Source organism: Ambystoma mexicanum, chromosome 8, assembly GCF_040938575.1.
Source record: "Ambystoma mexicanum isolate Mex_15411 chromosome 8, UKY_AmexF1_1, whole genome shotgun sequence".
Taxonomy (NCBI): domain Eukaryota; kingdom Metazoa; phylum Chordata; class Amphibia; order Caudata; family Ambystomatidae; genus Ambystoma; species Ambystoma mexicanum.
In genome coordinates, this window is record NC_090929.1 from 1491122634 (window position 1) to 1491137474 (window position 14841).

Here is a 14841-nt window from a genome sequence, read left to right on the forward strand (position 1 = left end):
GACAACCCTTCAACCCCATAGCATTACGCTTAGTTAGGTCACTGTTAGTTCGGTGACGCCCCGCGGGGTCCTAGCACTCGGTTCACGAGACAGGACCAGACGCGGGTGGGCCTGAGATCCAGGGATGGAGCTGGGCATTTGTTGGGGTTGGGTAGGGAGGGGCAGGGGGGTTGTGTGCAGTGGGGCAGGGCTGGGGTAAAGGGGTGTGGTGAAGTTGTTGAGGTTGGGGGGATTAAGAGTCGGAAAACAGGCCATCGAGGAAGACATCAGAGGGAGTGGGGAGGGGGAGAACACCAAGACAATGGCATCGAGTAATCTCAGAGTTGTGACCTGGAATGTGCGGGCCTCAATAGTTATCTAAAGCGTAATAAAGTGATGATGTACCTAAAGAGGATGATGATTGACATAGCTCTGCTACAGGAGACCCACCTGACCAAGGAGAAGTTGGAGGTGGTCAGGAGAAAATGGACGGGTAATGTCATGGGGGCCACATACTCGGCATATGCAAGAGGGGCGGTTACATGGGTGGCACCGCATGTGCCGTTTCAGCTGCTCAGATCAACGACAGACCCGGAAGGTAGAATGGCGGTGGGACTCCTGGAGAACAGAGGTGAAAATTATTAATTTGTATGCCCCTAACCATGATACAGCGGCATATTTTAGGTCCCTATATAGTAAAATTTGCACCCTGTTGGGTGGCGCAATAGTGTGGGGAGGGGACATTAATTGCACCCTGAACCCTGGGATAGACAGGTAAGATGACAAGTCAGAAAAGCCGGCGCCGGCAGCTAAAGCGCTGAGGACACTGTTGACAGACCTCGATCTAGAGGATGTCTGCTTGGGAGTTTTCCCAGGCCACGTAATTCAAAACATATCAGCAAGAAGAAGGACCTGGCCTATATCTTGGCCAAGCGCAGAATTGCAATGTGCTGGAAAGCGGCCTAGAGTGGAGTTGTGGTGGGAAGACCTCTTGAAATGGGCAGAAGCAGAAACTGCGGTATGGTATGAAGCGGTCACTAGAGGGGGAGAGGAGGAAGTGGGCCCCTTGATAGCCTGGAGGCAACTGGTGACCTCAATGGCAAACCACCACCAGGTCAATCAGGAAACGGAAGACTCAGAAGAGTTGACAAGTATTGAGATACCTGAAAATGCTCATGCAGATGGCACGGATAAGACGGCTCGAGTTTGTGGGGAGGTAGGGGGGAGGACGGAAGATAACAGTATAATGTGATGCCTTGATATTGACCATGAACACCCTAAATGGTTGTAATGTTTGGTGTGTTTGTTCAAAATAATAAAAATTGTTTAAAAAAAAAAAAGATGAAAATGAGACATGCACTGTGCAAAGCTGGTGAAGGTTTTCTGGATGACTCCTGGTGGTGCAGAGGCTACAGGAAGCAAACACTATAAGGTTGGAGGGAAAAACAAAGACATTTGTTGAGGCCAGGACAAAACCCCTCAGGCGAGAGCCAACAAGATAAGGGGCATCAGACCAGGACCATGTGGAGATTGTCAAAGCAAGCTCCATGAAAAATCAGTAAACGAGATATTCACCTCCCAAGTGGCTATAAAAGCTTTGCAAGCGTGGAGGATGAAAGCAGGGAACTCCTGGGAGGACTTTGCAGCAGTCGCTAGGAATGATGACTAGAAGCTCCAGCAGCCAGTCAGGGTCTTCAGGGTGTTAGGTGTTTTGTTCACTCCAGGAATAGTGAACAGAATAGCAGAAATGGACAACGCCTTGACTGAAGAAGATGGTGACCTGGCTACCCCGGGTGGCTGTTGGAGAACATTGTGCGTTTTTCCTTCCATCACTGAGAATAGCAGACAGAGCTTTGCTTTGTGATGCAGGAGATGCAGTGATGGTTGCGAAGGAACACGTTACTTACCTGTAACTGTTGTTCTCCAGCATGGGTCTGGCATGGATTCGCATGCTCATGAATATTCCCTGTCAGGCTGGGAATCCTCGGTAAAGAAAAATCAGTATCAGTTTCGTTTCTGATCTGACTTTCGTAGTAGTAACCAATCACTGATCTCTGCGTCATACTGACCACAGCCAATGACTGCCCTCTCCCTAAACCCCGCCTCTGGCAGCCATCTTCAGATTTGGTAGCACGTGAAGTGGCAGTATGACCAAGTGAAGAGCCGCAGAGGGGTAGGCGGGAGGGTTCGCATGTGAATCCATGCCAGACCCATGCTGGAGAACAACAGTTACAGGTAAGTAACTTGTTCCTTCTCCAGCATGGGGTCTGGCATGGATTCACATGCTCATGAATATAAGAATACATAGCAGTACACACATGCACAACCACGGGGGGTGGCAAAAGGCTCAACATTAAGCAATACAAAAAACTCAACATTAAGCATCTCTTACCTCCTCACCATGCTCACCTTAAGCGAACAGGTTGCGCAGCACTGCTTGGCCGACCCTGGACTCCTCCCTGGAATCCCGATCGACGCAGTAGAATCTCGTGAAGGTGTGCGTCGACCTCCACGTAGCAGCCCTGCAGATGTCCAGCAGGGGCACACCAGATAAGAACGCCGTAGTAGCAGCGATCGCTCTGGTCGAATGGGCTCTGACGGCCTGGCAGCGGTCGGTTAGCCAACCGGTGGCAGTGCATGATGCAGCCGGAGAGCCATCTGGAAATAGAAGACTTCGAGAGAGCCTTCCCTTGATTCACAGGTCCAAAGTTCATGAATAGCTGTGATGTCCTCTGAAAACTCTTCGTGCGGTCCACGTAGAACTTCAGCGCTCTAGCCACATCCAGCGAGTGCAAAGTCCTCTCGGCCAGCGACGAAGGAGACGGGAAGAAAACAGGTAACACCAGGGGCTCGTTAAGATGGAAGTCCGACAGCACCTTGGGCATAAAGGAGGGGTGCGTCCTAAGCACCACCCTCGAGGCATGGAAAGTAAAGTACGGTGCTTTGCAGGATAGGGCCTGGATGTCTCCCACTCGTCGTGCGGAGGTAATGGCCACCAGCACCAGGAATGCAGTCTTCCACGACACAAACTTCATCGGTGCGGAGTGCATCGGCTCGAATGGGGGCCCCATGAGCCTGGTCAGCACCACGTTAAGTTGCCACGCCAGGGCCGGGGCCTTCACTGGCGGGAACGACCGGAACAGTCCTTTCATAAACTCTTTTACCAGTCGATGGGACCACAGGGACGTCCGTCCTGTGGTTCTGGTATATCTGGAGATCGCCAACAGATGAATCTTAATGGAGGCATGGGCTAGCCCAGACTTTGCCAGCGATAGCAGGTACGGCAGCACTTGAGGGGCCGTAATCCGTAGGGGGTTGATCTTCTGTGCTCGGCACCAGATAGAGAACCTCTTCCACTTATGACCGTAGCATTTGAGAGTCGAGGACGCCCTGGCCTTTGCAAGAACCTCTCTGCAATCGGCCGATATATCGTAGCCTCCAAACTCTAGCTCTGCAGGAGCCAAGCATGCAGGTTCAGCGACGCCGAGTCGTGGTGGAATATGGCGCCTACTTCTTAGGAGCGAAGGTCCGCGTCCGCCGACAGCTTGATGGGAGGGGAGGTTGACAAGTCCAGAAGGTCCGGGAAACAGATCTGCCTCGGCCACGCCGGTGCGACGAGGATCATCCTGCACCGGGACCTCTTGAGCTGGTTGATGAGTCGAAGCAGCAACGGCAACGGAGGGAACGCATACAGGTATAGGCCGTCCCAGGGGAACGAGAACGCATTGCCCATGCTTCTCGGCTGGGGAAACCTGCTGGCGAACCTCTTGCACTTCAAGTTCGTCGCTGTTGCAAACAGGTCGATTTGGGGTTTGCCCCATCGTCGGAAGAGTTGATCCACCTGATCCTGGCGCAGTTCCCACTCGTGACACACGCGCAGCTCCCTGCTGAGCGAGTCGGCGATGGTGTTTCTTTCTCCTGCCAGGTGGAAGGGAACCAGGAACATCCTCTGGGCGACCACCCAGTGCCACAGATCCTGTGCCTCCTTGGATAGGGCTGGGGATCTGGTGCCTCCCTGCTTCCGTATGTAAAACATTGTTATGGTGTTGTCCTTGAAGATCCGCACCAACTTGCCCTTGAGCGACGGGAGGAACTATTTGAGAGCCCAGAACATGGCTCGGAGTTCCAGGACGTTGATGTGCAGGAGCCTCTCCGGGAGCCAGAGGCCTCTTGCGTGGAGATCTCCGGTGTGGGCGCCCCAAGCTTCCAGGGAGGCGTCAGTCGTCACCGTCTCCTGGTATGCCGGCGTCTGAAAGTCCTTGCCCGCCGTGAGGTGCGCTCGAACGCCCCACCACTGAATCGCCGGCCGGAACACCTCGTTGAGGGGGACCCTGTCTTCGAAGGTGCCCGTCGCCTGCATCCAACGGGCGTCGAGAAATTCTTGAAGATGGCGCATCCGTAGTCTGCAGAGGCGCACCAGGTAGATGCAAGAGGACATCATCCCCAGGAAGGACTTGACAGACCTCACCCTGGCCATGTCCGTGGCTAGCAGGCGCTGCACTTTGCCTAGAATGGTCTTCGTCCGTTCTTCCGACGGTGCCGCCAGGCGCCTCACTGTATCGAGCTTTGCTCCCAGAAACAGGGCCACCTGCGACGGCACCAGGTGGGACTTTGGGTAATTTATGGCGAATCCCAGGTCTGTGAGTAGCTGGACGGTCCTCGCAGTGTGTTCGACGGCGAGTTCCCTCGTCCTTGAGCGGATGAGCCAGTCGTCCAGGTAGGGGTAGACGTGAATGCCCTGCAGGCGCAGCCGCGCCGCCACAGGTGCTAGGCACTTGGTAAAGACCCTGGGGGCCGACTTCAATCCGAACGGCAGTGCTCTGAATTGGTAGTGGCGTCCCTGGACGACGAACCTGAGGAACTTTCGGTGACTTTTGAGGATGGGAACGTGGAAGTATGCATCCTCCAGGTCCAACGACGATAGAAAGTCGCCTTCCTCTAGCTGTCCCAGCACGTGCTGGAGGGTGACCATCCTGAACTTTTGTGACCTGATGTATTTGTTCAAACGACGAAGGTCCAGGATGGGGCGCCAGCCGCCCGTCTTCTTCCTGACGAGGAAGTACCTTGAGTACACCCCGGAGCCTCTTCGGGACAGGCTCGATGGCGCCTTTCCTGAGCATCGCCCGTACTTTCAACAGCAGTTGCGGGACGTGATTTTCCTTCCTGGCCACAGGTGGAACGTGAGGGCACTTCTTCAGGAATTCATTAGAGTGTCCTCTTGCCAGGGTATCCAGCACCCAACGGTCGGTGGAGATGGACTTCCACACGCCGACGAACTTCGTCAGCTGGCCTCCCACCGGGGTGCTTCAGTGGGGGCCCGAGACCACGGCCGGTTCAGTCCTGCTTGGAGGTGGTGGCCTTGCCACCCTGGCCACCTTGCCGACGGTGGCTAGGCGCTCCCTGCTTGCCGCGACCCCTGTAGGCCTCCTGAGACGAGGAGCGTGCCGCCTGGTGGTAGGACGACGAGCCACTGCTGGATCCCTTGGGGGCACCCTGTCTGCCTCCGGAGCTCCGAAAGGGCCGTCGTTGCTGAAGGGCTCCTAGGGCGCGGGCCGTCTCCGTGTCCCTCTTTATGGCTTGGAGGGATTCGCCCACCGCCTTCCCGAACAAGTTGCTGCCGTCAAACGGCATGTCCAACACCCTGGTCTGGACGTCCTGACGGAAGTCGGTTGCCCGGAGCCAACCCCGTCGTCATAGGCAAACAGTTGCCCAGCTGGGGGAACCCGGTATCGGCAATATCGGTTGCCACCGTTATGGCGTGGTCCGACGCCACCTCGCCTTCTTGAAGTATTTCCAGGACCTCGGACCTCTTGTCGTCCGGTAGGAAGTCCAATATGGGGGCCAGCTTAAACCAGAGCTCCCTGTCGTAACGGGCCACGATTGCCAGAGCATTGGCCGCTTTGATCGTCGTCGCCGCCGACGAAATGACCCGCCGCCCCATGGCGTCCAACTTCTTTCCCTCGCCGTCCGGCGGGGAATTCGACGTCGAGGCTCCTGACCCCGCCGCTTTCTTCTTCGCCGCCGCCGAGACGACAGAGTCTGGCGTTGGCTGGGCCCTGAGGCACAGGGGAGCGGTTTCGGGGATCCGGTACTTCTTCTCGTACCTGTCCCATTTGGCTGGTGCCGTGGAGGGGTTCTTGAGAACCGACAGGCCCTCCTCCCAGATGTCATCGATTAGAGGCACCGCGATGACAGTCTTCCTCTTGGCCTCCCGGCGCAGATAGAGGAAGCCTTCCTTTTTCTGCTCCTCCAGGCAGAGCTGGAACAATTCGGACGCCCTGGCGATCATGGCGTGGAATGAGCCAATCTCGTCGGGCGGCGAGGCCCGTGCGACGGGAGACCCGTTCCGTCGTCGTCGCCCTCAGAACCCGTCGTCGAGCCCATCGCACCGTCATCTCCCGACTCGTGGGAGGATGAGGAGGGAACTGTAGGCCTTACGGGGGCGAATGGAGGAGAGGGTTGGGTCCTCCGTCGTTTGTTCTGAGGACTTCCCGACGGCCCAGGTTGCGGGTCCTCCGGCCTGGGCCGTGGTAATCTCATCCTTATCTCAGAGCATAAAAACTGGATCGCAGACAAAATGGCCGCCACGCTATCCTGAGGCCTAGGTTGCGTCTGCGCCGGAAGGGAAGGCTGCTCTTCCTCGCCATCGTCGTCTTCCTCGGTTATCACCCGAGGATCTTCCTTACGGGATCGAACCTTCTCGAATTGGACTTCGAGATTCCTCACGGCCTCGGTCAGTTCCTCCTCCGAGGCTGACTCAGAGCTCGAGGAGGCTACTGTGCCCCCCCTCGCTTTTTCCATCATGGTGGCCATGACGATGGGCTGAAAAGAGGATTCCCTCCTTGGCGGCAGGGAAACTCTAGTCCCGGAGGCAGTCTCCGCTGGCGGGGTCTCTGCCGGCTTAGCCAGAGTCGCCGCGATCGCCTCGATAGAGGCCTTTGCCTGCTGGGTAGGGGCCTTCACCACCTTAGGTGCGTCCCGGGCCTTCTCCTTAGGAGGAGGGGCGACGCCTCGCTCCCCCTCTTCTGAGATCGGACAGGGCTTCTCCCGAAGCTTACCCGGGGTCTCGGACTTCCTCTTCCCTGAACCGGAGCGCTGGCTCGTGGTTGACGGTGCCGGGGAAGGCGCGCCCTGCCTGGCGACCGAAGAGCCCGACCTTTCGGCGCTCCCGGAGCCAGCGGACTCGCTGCGCTTGGCCTGGTGTTGGGCCCCCGTCGCCGGGGCGCCCGCACAGGACTTAGAAGCCCGCTCGGACCCTTTCTTCTTCTCACCCGTTGAGCCCTTCTTCAACCAGCTGGCGAGACGGGATCGACGGTCCCTCATGGTCCGCTCCGACAAGTTCTTGCAGAACTGGCAGTCCTTTTCTACATGAGTCTTGTCTCCATGAAGACAGTAGAGGCATTGCGAATGTTCGTCCTCCTTAAACACATTCTGCAGCCCGCATCCAGGGCAGCTGCGAAACAGCTTGGGTCCGGGTGACGAACTTGCGTCCTGGGCCATCTCGAAGTAGGCCGCGAATCTTCTGGAATCCTCCAAGAAGTTGATTCGACGAAATCTTCACCCTTGAGCGGCGTAGGAAAATCCTGCAACGGATAGCTGTTAAAGGGAGTAGAAACCGTGGAGCTTGAGGCTCGATTAACCGAAAAAATGTGAAAATTCAGCTGAAAAAGCGCGAAACACGCAGTAAAAGCTCGAGAGCTAAGCACGAGGACTCCCAACACTTGAACGTGCGGTAAAAATCTGAAGATGGCTGCCAGAGGCGGGGCTAAGGGAGAGGGCAGTCATTGGCTGTGGTCAGTATGACGCAGAGATCAGTGATTGGTTACTACTACGAAAGACAGATCAGAAACGAAACCGATACTGATTTTTCTTTACCGAGGATTCCCAGCCTGACGACGGGGAATATTCATGAGCATGTGAATCCATGCCAGACCCCATGCTGGAGAAGCTTAGTTATGGTCGACCAGCAGGATGCATTCTTCCAGCAGCAGCAGTAGGACGACAGTCCAAACTGTTGAAAAGGAAATGTTGTGCAGTTCTGATTTAAACTCACGCCGTTCACCTATCACACACCATTGAAACTTAGAATGGCCATCCAGTCATTCTACATTTGGTATTTAGCTGACAACCATTCACCAAACAGGATGCATACTCATTGTCAATGCACAGTCCCCTGGTATCCACTTATACCTGGCCATGGACTACCCCATTTCACAGCTTTGCACTATGCAAAGGCCCAGGCTATTGCCTTTGCCAATATTGTTCCATGTACACAAAGGTTTAGTAATGCAGTGATTGAAGTAAAAACAAATACATTTTAGGATTCACAGTTAATACAGCTTTTCACTGATCCAAGTGTGATAAAATATAAAGCGTTTCTGTTTACAATCAGTATGAACCTATCTAAATATATCTAAACAATTGTGATTTTGAGCAAATGTTTCGAGTTAAAAATATAAAAATCTACAGAGTATACAGGGAATGGAGAAAATAAATTAGCGTGAGCGGCATGTTTCTACTTGAACCAATAATCTGAAGTATAGCTGGAAATCAAACCTTTGAACAGTGTGGATCCCCCTGAGAGTACAATGTTCGAAAATAACGTTCGTCTGAGATCCATGTCTGATTTTTGAATAGCAAACACCAGCACCTCATGGATTCCCTCACATTCCTCTCCTATCAGATCTGGTCTGAACAGCAATTCGGGTGCCCGGAACCGTGCTGGGCCAATCTACAAAATAAAGCAAGGGGAGATTATCTCTGATCACAGATGCCATGCCAGTGTTTCACCATATGTAGCCAAATGTTTATCATATTTAGCAAGAAACTAATCTAGATCATCAATAAGAGGAATTGACATTCATGTTGAAAACAACACAGACATACACATGCAACGCCCATCTCCCAGTATCGCATTAGACCTCTATTGTTCCTTTATATTATTTGAATCAATGTTCAAACAAAATATTTGACCATAATCTTGTGGTTTCTTTCTTGTTTGGTGAGCATAATACATTATTTTATCAAGTTGCTACATTGGCTTCTTAAATGACATGCCCTCATCATTATGCACAAAAATATTCATAAGACTATAGTAAGGCAAAGAACAGAACACACATACAAAAGTGAATGAGATCCAAGTAGTTTCATTCTGTAATCCATTCAGATAAAGCATTTTGACAGATGTCAGATGACAAATTAAAAGGATTCAACATAAACAAGACAGCCAACCTAGCACACTCATATTTATGGACTGATTCTGCAGGGTAGGCCGTTTTATAGTTGAAAGATATAGGTAGTTAAGAGTAAGAGTGGGGTGAGTAATACCTAATCTCCGTAGGGTAAATTCCAAACCTTTCTTTCGTCAATCAAGACTATTTGAAGATAATTGGGTATCCTAGGCTTAATATTTCCCCTGGACCACGCATGTCTTCTACAACTCCTACGTTTAGGGCAGGGAGAGTTATGCTCATACAGGACCTAGTGGACAATCTAATCAACACAAATAGGGAAGTGCTCCACAGGACAAAGTGCCAGGAGGGGAATTTCAACTAAATAGAGTGAGGGCTATTTTAAGTAGACTTGATGTCCCAAGTACAATGTCTGTTACCTAAGCTACATCACAAGCTCCTACTGCTTTCATGCTTAGGAATGCATCATTCAGAACATTCAATGTCTCAGGGTCTTATAAAGTGACCCAGAACACTTATTGGTCTGTCTTCAGTTGACCCCGGTGTCAGGCAGCCCTCTGGAAAACTATAGCACTTCAAAGCCTATCGGGCAAACCCTGCATCACAACCCTCCTGTGCTTGGGTTTCACCCTACCTGGTTACTTCTGGGTAGTATCTCCTCCCCTCCCCCCAAATGGGTTCTCAAATGCTGCAAGCTTTTTTAGTTGGGCTGGCGGCATAGCAGCAGCCTTCAGTATCTGGACCAGATTCCCAACTTATTCTTTTAAGGACTGGCTCCTAACGAAATGTTGGGCCTAGACATCTGGCAAGCTCTCCGTTACCTTTCCTTTGTAGTATTCCCTGTTCCAAAGTATGGCTCACTTAGATTAGTCACCTCAGATGCTGTACCTTTCTGGCTATTAGGCAATGTTGCTTGGTCAACACATGTTCAGTCTTCAATCCTCCTATTACAGAAAAACAACTCACTTTCCGGAACAATGTTTTAACACCAGGGCATCAAGCCTGTGCCTCTTGCTATAGGTGTGCGCTAGGCGTAATTGTCTCAGAGTGCTTTGGTCAGTGGGTCAGTTTCCCCTGTACTCCCATTAGTTGTTTCAGCAGTATTGATCCCAGCCAGGGGTCACAGGTCACAATTTGAAGACACATAGCAGGACACACCACTGGAAGACCCCATGCCAGGAAGGAGAATGGTACCCGGGTGCTGCTGCATGAACAAAACAAGTAAAGGATGCAACAGAGGCACCAGCCATGAATGGACATCAGGAGGATGCATTGCTCTGATCCAGAGATCAAATTACAAGGGTGAGTCACAAAAATGCTTCCTGAAGAATGGATCCTGAGGTTTTCAACCTCCCACACTGTATCAAGGGAAAGGAGCACCACACACGGTTCCTTATGATCGGGAGAGAGGCAGAGCTTCGGCATCAGGTTTGCAAGATAGGTGCAGAGCTTCTGCCATCCTAAGCTCATTCTTCTTTCTGTTTGTTTCGGGAAGACATCCAACAGTTAAAAATGTTCCTGATGCAGTGTGTCAGCTTTATGCCAAATTGAAGAGTAGGGGGTAACCAGTAAACAACCACCTAAACACCATTCAAACATTTAGCAGCCAATCAATCAGTGCTGGACACCATGCAGAAACTTTCGTGGGCATCTTCGAGAGTAAAGATAAATGTTGCTCACTGCAGTGACTACTACAGTCCTAGTCCATAGTCCCTGTTACTTGAAAATGATGGTTTCTTCAATCGTTGGAAACAGGACCAGTGCATCCTGTTCCCAGTGATGGAACAACCAGATTTATAAAAGATGCTCATTTGCATGAAGGTGTATTGGCACACATGCATGACCATGATCCCCCGGGGATCCTCCCTTGTGCATGCTACTGGCCCCTACCACCAGCCCTTTTATTTACACGCAGTACGGGCAATTTATTAAGGGATAAGCTGAACAAAGGAAAGTGGACTATGGACTAGGAGTACCATAGTCACTACGTTGAGTAACATTTATGTCCTGTCCCCAGTGACGTAACACAAAATGTGGGGGCCCCCACAATCTCAGCTACAAATCACAGGTCGTGCTACGCTCTGAGCCGGCATAGATTATCACGCTTGTACAACACATAGAGGCCGCAGATACCCGGGCTTCTAACAACATGGCCAACCTCTTTAAAACCTGCACGGAACTGGTCAATCCAGTTGCGGTCTCCACCTCTCCTGTTCCCTCCCAGGCCTTCTGTATGGCTCTGGCCTCTCACTTCTCTGCAAAAACTCAGGACATCCTGTCCACTATCTCCTTTTCCTCTTCCTCTTCCTCTCTCGGCCCCCCCTTTGGCCACCTCTACCTCTCCTCCTCCTTTCTCCTCTTTCTTTCTGACAACACCTGACAAGGTTTCTAGACAAGTCCGATCCATGGAAGTGTCGTCCAAACAGGTTCTCCCCTGCTCCTCCAGAACCATCAAGGACCATATTGACACCCTCGCTGCAGCGTTGGCCAATTTCTGTAATCACTCTTTCATCACTGGAATGTTCCCCTCTCCCCGTAAGCACTCCCTTGTGCACCCACTCCTCAAGAATCCACCTGCCGATCCTACCTCTCCGGCAAACTATCGTCCAATCTCCATCAGCCCTTTCCTGTGCACACTCTTGGAAAAAAGCTGGCCATCTCCCAGCTTACTCTCCACATTGTATCTGTTGGTTCTCTCCATGATCAGCAGTCTGGCTTCAGAGCTGCCAGAGGCACGGAAACTGCTCTCCTGAACACCCGTGAAGAGCTGCTCTCCAACCTTGATACCAGCATTCCTTGTGTCCTAATCCTCCTTGATCTTTCCTCTACGTTCGACACAGTTAACCACGCCATCCTGATCAATCGACTACATGAGAACCTGGGCATCACGGATCAGGCCCTGGAGTGGCTGACCTCCTTCCCCTTGGACTGCCCCTCCCAGGTCCAACTTGGTCCCTTTCTCTCTGCCACCTCTCTCTCTACCTGTGACATTCCCCAGGACTCTATCCTCTCATCCTGGTTTTTCAACCTCTACTTGGCCCCTTTGGCCCACCTGATCTCTACTTTCTCCTCTAACTTTCAGTGTTATGCGGATGGCACTCAGCTTTCCTTCAGGCTCCTCTCATCTCTCGCTCATTCCCGACTGTCTACCCGTGATTCAGGATTGGTGCGCCTCCATCAATCTCTGCCTTAATGCCATTAAGATGGAGATCCTTCTCATTGGGACCCTTGCCCCTGCTTTCCCTCTCTCACTCAGGCCGACCACCTTGGGCCCTCTTCCTTTGCCTTCCTGCGAGCCAGAAAACCTTTTATGTCATCTTTGACTCCACTCTCTCTTTCTCTGATCACATCTTGGACATTGCCAAGAAGTCCACTACCTATCAGCTGCTCCTCCTCAAAGGGACTCTTCCCTTTCTCACTTTCCCCAGAAGCTCACTGTCTCCAGAGCCCTGTTTCTCTCTAGGCCGGACTACTGCAACAGCCTCTTTCTCAAGCTGCCTTCCTCTACTCTCCGCCCTCTGCAACTAATCCAGAACAGGACTGCGAGACTTATCCTTGGCCACAAGCCCAGGGATCATATCTCTCCAGCTATGAACTCTCTCCACTGGCTCCCAGTGGTTGCAAGAATCAAGTTCAAGACCCTTTGCATTGTCCACAAGGCTTTCTGGGGTCGGGCCCACAGTACATCCAACGCTCTCACCAAAATACCTTCTTTACAGAGCCCTTCCCCAGCTACCTCCAACTCTTTAAAGGCTAGACGCTTCTCCAGGCAGAGAGTGGGGGGTAGATCTCTTTCCTCTGCAGATGCCTCCCTCTGGAATGGCTTCTCTGCCCCTCTCAAACTTGAGCTGGACCACCTGAAGTTCCGAAGCAGCTCAAAATTGTCCTCTTCTCCTCTGCTTTTGCTCTCTCCCTCCCATGCTGAACTAACTGACCTACCTGTTTGCTGTACAGACTGGTTGCTTGGCTACCCTCAGAGTCTCACTGAGTCAAGGCTCTTTCTTGATCAGTCACCCTTGCACTGCCTCCGGCCCACCATTCACTTAGGGGCTGTAACTGTAACCCTACAGACCCTTGAGTAAGTGGATGCACTTATTCAGAACATTACAGCCCCGTTTTCCTCTCCGTTCTTCCTTGCACTTACCCCCTCCCTTTCCCCTTGCATTTCTCATTCTCGCACTTGCATGATCTGAATGACAGAAGGCCTAATAAGATCATTTGTCTTGTCCTCCCTCTATCTTCCCTCCCTTGCTTGTCGCGCCTAGAAACACATGTGTACAGGCATGTTATACTAGACTTATATCATATCATTTTATCGCAGATGCCCAAAAAAATATAAAATGCTGCAGTAAGAAACGGCTAGACTGGCAGCACCCAAATGCCAGTCTAGCCAGGTAATTACACTTAGCAGGGTTGCTTCATCAGAAATGGGCAGTTAAAAAAAGAGTCATACCAAACTGAGGATTAACTAGACTTGCTGCACCAACATGCCTCACTAGCCACTAATAACACATATACCTGGTTAGCCTTGACATGGACAATCATTATGATTTATCACACAATCTCGCCCCCCACCACACATCCCCTCTCCCTCCCATGCCCTACGCCAACCTCCAAAATCAGCTCCTTGGCCCAGAATTACATTCACATCCCTCTTCCTTGTCCGAGCTTATGTTTGAGGCTCCTTGCCTCATAGGTAAGTGCTGGTATGAGGAAGAGTGGGATTAGGAGTAATGAAGATACAGGCAGCTAAGTCAGGCATTACCTCCATGTACCTCTACCTCATCCCAGTACTTGTGTATGAGGCATAGTGCCTCATACACAAGTACTGCCTCAAACAAATACAGGGACGAGGAAGAATAGGGCTAGGAGTAATGACAATTACCAATAAACAATTAAGGCATTAAACACAAGTATGGGCTTTTTTTTGGTGGGGGGGGATTGTGTGTGTTTGTTTTACATCTAGGGCCTGCGCTCCTAGCACTTGTGCTTACCCCTCCCCCCTTCCCCCTGCAGCTACTTCCTGATCCTCCCTCCATCCTACCTAACAGCCCGCCCGCTCCCCCTCTGATTGGTGCCGACGGTAGTCTCTCCAGGACTACCCGACGGCTGCTCTCCCTGCTCGCTTCTTGCTGAGCAGAGCCGGTGTGAGCAGTCGCCATTTGCTGTGTCCAGCCTGCACGTTAACCCCTGCACGGCCCCCGTGGGCCTCTAGTGAGTGTTTTGGGGGGAATTGTGTGTGTTTGTTTTACATCTAGGGCCCACGCTCCTAGCGCTTGTTCTCCCCCCTCCCCTCTGCAGCCACTTCCTGATCCTCCCGCCCTCCCTCCAGCCTACCTGCCCGCCCAAACCCCCCCCCCCTTCCTATTGGGTGCCTTCCTGGTTTAACTGACCCTCCTGGGCAGCCCCCCTGCCCGGCAGCCCCCTCGGCTAAGGGCCCCTTAGGCAAAGGGCAGCTCCCACTGCTGCGGCTCCTGTTGTGTCTGCAGGGGACGCAAGGCGCCAGCCCTCTCCCTTCGACCTCCTGCTTACCCCTCCTTTCGCCCACTAGCCGTTAACCTCTGCGGTTTTTCATGCATAAATCCGCCTGCTTTAGTACCGCATTGTTGAAACCTATGCCTTTTCTCCCTCTCTAGGATTCTCAAATTTAGGTGGCGCTTAACTATTTGTA

The 14841-nt window shown here is 52.2% G+C and overlaps 1 protein-coding gene across 1 annotated transcript in view; it reads right to left on the reverse strand.

Annotated features, from left to right (window-relative positions):
• ACTR1A (actin related protein 1A) overlaps positions 1–14841 on the reverse strand; it is a 569768-nt gene that overhangs the window by 194427 nt on the left and 360500 nt on the right. Inside the window, exon 8 of the mRNA XM_069611673.1 lies at positions 8536–8710. Coding sequence (XP_069467774.1) covers positions 8536–8710 — 175 coding nt within the window. The remainder of the gene's footprint in view (positions 1–8535; positions 8711–14841) is intronic.